General features: G+C 43.4%; 1 protein-coding gene across 1 annotated transcript in view; it reads left to right on the top strand.

Moving 5' to 3' along the window:
- The window catches only part of ARMH3 (armadillo like helical domain containing 3), a 270,864-nt gene that overhangs the window by 29,450 nt on the left and 234,764 nt on the right, over positions 1-6,650 (top strand). The window contains exon 5 of the mRNA XM_014583337.2: positions 5,133-5,240. Coding sequence (XP_014438823.1) covers positions 5,133-5,240 — 108 coding nt within the window. The remainder of the gene's footprint in view (positions 1-5,132; positions 5,241-6,650) is intronic.

The following is a 6,650-nucleotide window of genomic DNA, read 5'->3' as shown; positions in this document are numbered from 1 at the left end:
GGACTCGAACCATGGTTAGCCATGTGGGAGTGTCCAGCACCTTAACCACCACACCACCTGCTGGTCCCAAAGAATTATTTTATTTAATTTTATTTATTTATTTATTTTTGAAATGTGACCAGAGAGGGACAGATCGAGAGAGAGAGAAAGTGAGAAAGCAAGCTGCCAGGTCCAGGACTTGATCTGTAGTCAGCCATGTGGGAGTCCAGTGCCCTTAACCACCACTCCACCTGCTGGCCGCCCAGGATTTTTTTTTAAAGGATGTGTGTGCTTGCCAAAGGGAAACAGAGAGAGAAAGTGAGAAATGACCCTCCAGGGGGATGGCTACGCCAAAATTCCTTCTCCATTCTCCTTGCAGGATTTGGAACATTTATGTACGTGTGCCTGGCATGTTTTCAAGCTACTGGGTCTGAGACCCAAACCACACAGCTGGGCACGTGGGATCCAGCTGTCTTTACCTCCATGCCACCTTCTGGTACCAGGAGTTCTTTTCTTTTTCTTTTCTTTTCTTTTTTTTTTGAGAGATTTTTGCTATAGGGCGCATGCGCTTGCCAGAGAGAGAAAGAGAGAGAGACAGAAAACGAGTAATCCCCCCCAGGGGGATGGCCACGATGCAATCTCTTCTCCTTTATTCTCCTCTCAGGATCTTGGGCATGCACGCACATGTGTCTGGCGTGAGTTTAAGCCGCCGGTTCTGGGACTCGAACCACAGTCGACTACGTGGGAGTCCAGTGACGTAGCCATTACGCCAACTGCTGGTCCCCCAGGAGTTCTTTTAAAAGAAAAATTACCTTACTCCATTTGTTATTATTATTTTTTACTTTGACCAGAGAGAGAGAGGGAGAGAAAGAGAAACCAAGAAAACAAACTGCCTGATCTGGGACTCGAATCATGGTGAGCCATAAGGGAATCCAGTACCTTCTTTTTTTTTTTGGAGAGATTTTTGCTATAGGGCGTGTGCGCTTGCCAGACAGACAGAGACATTAGAGACAGAAAGCAAGAAATCACCCCCTGGGTGGATGGTCACGCCGTAATTCCTTCTCCTCCATTCTCCTCTCGGGATCTTGGGCATGCACGCACATGCGCCTGGCGTGAGTTTTAAGCCATTGGGTCTGGGACGCGAACCACAGTCGACTACGTGGGAGTCCATCGACATAGCCATTACGCTAACTGCTGGTTCCCAGGAATCCAGTACGTTTAACCACCATGCCACCTGGCCCCAACTGGCCATTGGGAGTCCAATGTCCTTAACCACCACACCACCTGCCGCCCACCAGGAGTTCTTAATCTGAGGTTTCAGGAGTTCCTTGACTCACTGAAGTTTTATGTAATATTTTATGTGCATATTTACAGTTGTCACTCTTACCTGTATTTTCACTTCCAGTTAGCTGTAGTCAACAAGGGAACTTTGTGGAACAGTGGAATTAAAGTACAATTTAATTTTAGTGCAAAAAATGTTTGAAATCCATGGGTTTTTTTTTTGGGAGGGGGTGGAAGGAGAGGTTTTTGCTATAGGGTGCGTGCGCTCACCAGAAAGACAGAGACAGAGAAACAGAAAGTGAGAAATCATCTCCCAGCAGGGATGGCCATGTGCAATCCCTTCTCCATTCTCCTCTCGGGATCTTGGGCACACATGCACATGTGCCTGGCGTGAATTTAAGCCAACTGCTGGTCCTCATGTCTATTTTTTTTTTAAATTATTTTATTTAACTTTATCCATTTATATTTCAATTTGACTAGGGAGAGAGAGAGAGAGAGAAAGTAAGCTACCAGCTCTGGGACTCAAACCTCAGTCGGCCATGTGGGAATCCAGCACCTTTAACCACCATGCCACCTGCTGGCCCCGAAATCCTTGTATTTTTTATAATATTCACTTTCCATGAACTTTTGGAAGACTCCCTCCTGTGAGTACAGTACAGTGAGATATTTTGAAAGAGAGAGACCACTTTGATATGACTTTTATTATAGTTTCTTTTTATAATTATTCTATTTTATCATTAGTTATTGGTCTCTTACTGTATCTTATTTATTTGTTTATTAGTTTGCTGTAGGGCATGTACACTTGCTGGAGAAAGAAGAGAGAGACCTCCAGAGAGAAGGAAAGTGAGAAATCACTTCTCAGGGTGGATGGCCACACCATAGTCCCTTCTCTTCTATTCTCTTGGAATTTAAGGCATGCTCACAAACAGGCCTGGTATGTTTTTCAAGCCACCAGGTCTGGGACTCGAACCACATAGTTGGCCATGTTAACCCTGTGTCACCTGGCATGCCCTCCATGAGCTATCCTAAGTGCTTTATTATATAATTGAGCATTCCTAATCTGAAAAATCTGAAATCCAGAATGCCCCAAAATCTGAAATTTTTTGAGAGCTGACATGTCACAAGTGGAAAATTCCACACCTAACCTCATGCCAAATCACAATCAAAACGCTGTGCTGTAAAAATACTGTATACTGGGCCAGCAGGTGGTGTGGTGGTAAAGGTGCTGAACTCCCACTGGCCAACCACAGTTTGAGTCCTAAACCTGGTGGCTTGCTTTCTTGCTTTCCCTTTCTCTCTCTGGTCAAGTTTAAAATATTTGGGGCCAGCAGATGGTGTAGCAGTTATGTCACTGGACTCCCATATGGCCAGCTGGAGTTCAAGTCCCAGACCCAGTGTCTTAAAATGACAACAGGTACGTGTGTGCGTGTGCCCGAGATCCCAGTAAGAGAATGGAGAAGAAGGGGTTGCGGTGTGGCCATCCCCCTTGTGGGTTGATTTCTCACTTTCCCTCTCACTGTCTCTGTTTCTCTCTCTAGTGAGCTCACGCTCTGAGGTGAAAACCTCTAAAAATAATAATATTAACAAATGGAATTAAGTAAATAAATCTTTAAAAAATTACAATTGTATACATTTACTTTCAGGCTATGCGTATAAGGTATATACAAAGCATAAATGAATTTTGTGTTTAGTCTTGGGCCTTACCTATAAGATAGCTCATTGTATATACAGATATTCTCCCCCACAAAATTTTTTTTTGAGACCTGAAACACAAGCATTTCAGATGAGGAATATCCAACCTATACTAATTAACATGGTCCTCACAACATCCCTATGAGATAGGTGCTCTTATTATTCCTATTCTATAGATGGGAAAACTGAACCACTGGAAAGTTAACTAACTTGCCTAAGCTCTCACACCTAGTAAGTAGTGGATGGGGATTTTAATGAATTTAAGATATGAAACAATTGGATATTATCATATTAATTGTTGTAGTTATTTATTTATTTTCAAATCATTATATATTTTTAAAACATTTATCGTTATTTAAAAAAAAAAAATGACCAGAGAGAGAGAAACAGGGAGAGAGAGGGAAAGTGAGAAATAAAACTGCCAGGTTCAGGACTTGAACCATGATCAGCTATGTGGGAGTCCAGCACCTTATCACCATGCCACCTGCCACCCCTAACTATTGTAATTATTAAGACTAATTACTAAAATTGTTAAACTATAATGTAAGTGTTAAAATGAATTTTAAATAAAAGAAACTTTTACCAATTTTATGTTTCAAACTCAAGACCTATTTTTTATTTTAGAATATTACCTTTCAGTCTTGGTCTGAAGTATAATTTTTAAAAAGAGGGTGACTGGGGCCGGCAGGTGGCTTGGTGATTAAGGTGCTGGGTTCCCACATTGCTGACTGTGGTTCATGTCCTGGACCTAGCAACTTGCTTTATCATTTTCCCCTCTCTTTCTCCTCTGTCTCTCTCTAGTCAGATTAAAAAATAATAATAATGATGAACAAAATGAGATAATCCTTTTTTTCTTTTCTTTTCTTTTCTTTTTTTTGAGAGGTTTTTGGTATACAGCATGTACGCTCGCCAGAAAGACAGAGACAGAGAGAGACAGAGACATGGAAAGTGAGAAATCACTCCCCAGGAGGGATGACCATGCCCCAATCCCTTCTCCTCCATTCTCCTCTCGGGATCTTGGGCACGCTCGCACTCATGTCTGGCGTGAGTTTAAGCCACCAGGTCCAGGAATCAAACTGCGGTCAGCCACATGGGAGTCTAGCAACATAGCCATTAGACCAACTGCTGGTCCCGAGATAATTCTTTTTAAAAAAAGAGGATGGCTAATGAGGACAACAGGTGGCATGTTGGTCAAGGTGCTAAATCTTACATAGCCAATTCCATGGTTTAAGTCCTGGACCCAGCAGTTTGAAAAACTTTCCAGTATGTGTGCGTGTGGGTCAAAATTCCTGAAAGAAGGGACCAGCAGTTAGTGTAATGACTATGTCGCTGGACTCCCATGTAGTCAACTGCAGTTCGTGTCCCGGACCCGGTGGCTTAAAACTCATGCCTGGCGCGTGTGCGTGCGTGCCCAAGATCCTGAGAGGAGAATGGAGGAGAAGGGAATGTGGCGTGGCCATCCCCCCTGGGGGGTGATTTCTCGCTTTCTGTCTTTCTGTCTGTCTCTGTCTGTCTGGCGAGTGCACGCGCCCTATAGTGAAAACCTCTCAAAAAAAAAAAAAAAGAAAGAGAAGGGATAGTGGTGTGAGTGTTCCCCCTGGGGGGTGATTTCTCACGTTACCTTTCTCTCTGTTTCTCTTTGGCTAGCACATGCACGCTATGGCAAAACTAAAGAGGATGACTAAAACAATAATAAAAAGAGGATTAGAGTTTCAGTTGTCATTTTTTTCCCTTAAACTTTTGCCATAGAATGTAAAAGCTCACTGGAGAGATACAGAGACAGAGAAAAAGAGAGGGAAAGTGAGAAATCACTCCCCGGGCGGATGGCCATGTTGCAATCCCTTCTCCTCTATTCTCCTCTCGGTATTTTAGGCATGCGTGCACACTCAGTGTGTTTTTCAAGCTGCCTGGTCCAGGGCTTGAACCATGTAGTTGACCATGTGGGATCCAGACATCTTAACCATGGCACCACCAGCTGGCCCAGCTATTCCTCTTTTAATTTCCAGACTTTGCACATATTAAGACTTCAACTCTATTTTAGAGCGCAGAGTTATGGAGAAGTTGAATGTCAGCTGTGTAAGGAGGTTGAGAAAGATGCATTGTGAGACTACAGACCCAGTACTGTGCTACAATAGTTTCAAGACTTCTCCCTAGCAAAATTCTTTCTCTCATTTCTGCAGACGCTGTGTGCACTCATTCGAGGTGTCCATCAAAAGAATAAATCTACCTCTGGGTTCGACATTATCAACATGCTGATGGGCTTTGACAAAGCGGAGCTGTGCATGAAGGTGAGGCAGCTGCAGATGTGCCTGTGGATGGTGCTTCTGAGCCGACTTGTACTCCACTTGCAGCCGGCTGTGCAGGGCAATGTGGACCAAGTTAGACACAGATAATTAAGTTTGGCCTGGAATCTTTATTTATTTATTTTTAAAGTTTGTTACAGGGCACATATTCTCGTCAGAAACAGAGACAGATAGGGAAAGTGAGAAATCACCCCAGGAGGTATAGCCACAACACAGCCCGTGTCCTCCATTCTCCCTTCGGGATTTTGAGCATGTGCATACATGGTGTGTTTGCAAGCCACCAGTGTAGGACTGGAACCACAAAGTTGGCCATGTGGGTTCCAGCCACCTCAATCACCACACCACCGGCTAGCCCCTAGTGCCTTAACCACCATGCCACCTACTGGCCCAGCTTCCTTTTTTTTTTAAAGAGAGATTTTTGCTGTAGGCTGTGTGCGCTTACCAAAGAGACAGAGAGAAAGCGAGAAATCACCCCACAGGGGGATGGCCATGCCGCAATCCCTTCTCCATCGTCCTCTCAGGATTTTAGGAGCACACGCACACACGCCTGGAGTGAGTTTTAAGGCACTGGGTTCGGGAACTGAACCATGTCGACTACGTGGGAGTCCAGCAACGTAAGCACTATGCCATCTGCTGGCCCTGACATTGTCTTTTTTTTATAATAGTTTTATTGATCTATAATTCATATATCATTCAGTTCACTTTTTAGGTTTTTGCTATAGGGTATGTGTGCTCACCAGAGTCAGAGAGCAGGAAAGTGAGAAATCACAACCCCCCAGTGGGGATGGGTGTGCTGCAATCTCCTCTCCATTCTTCTTTCTGGATTTTGGGCATGTGCTCACATGTGCCCTATGTGATTTTCTTTTTTCTTTTTTTAATTGTTCTGTGCAATTCTTATGCTTATTTTACTAATCTTTAACTTCTTTTTTTAAAATAATTATTTATTTTATTCTGTTTATTCATTCATTTATTTGTTAATTTGACCAGAGAGAGACAGAGGTTAAGGGTGAGAGAGAGAGGAAGTGAGAAAGCAAGCCACCAGATTCAGGACTCGAACCCTGGTCGGCCATGTGGGAGTGTCCAGCGCCTTAATCACCACGCCACCTGCTGGTCCCGCCCTATGTGATTTTCAAACCACTGGGTTTTGGACTCAAAACTGTGGTTGCCTATGTAGGCGTCTAGTGCTTAACCAACACGTCACCTCATTATTTAACACAATGACTTTGGTTTTACCATAAATAAAAAATAAAATTTAGCTTTATTTATTTATTTTTATTCATTTGTTTATTTCAGTTTGACCAGAGAAGGACAGAGAGAGAAAGAAAGCAAGCCACCAGGTCTAGGACTTGAACCGTGGTCAGCTCTGTGGGAATCCAGTACCTTTAACCGCCACAC

The sequence above is a fragment of the Tupaia chinensis genome, unplaced genomic scaffold (assembly GCF_000334495.1).
Source record: "Tupaia chinensis unplaced genomic scaffold, TupChi_1.0 Scaffold144255_1, whole genome shotgun sequence".
Taxonomy (NCBI): Eukaryota; Metazoa; Chordata; class Mammalia; order Scandentia; family Tupaiidae; genus Tupaia; species Tupaia belangeri.
Note: the sequence above shows the minus strand (reverse complement) of the source record. Positions and strands in the feature narration are given on the sequence as shown.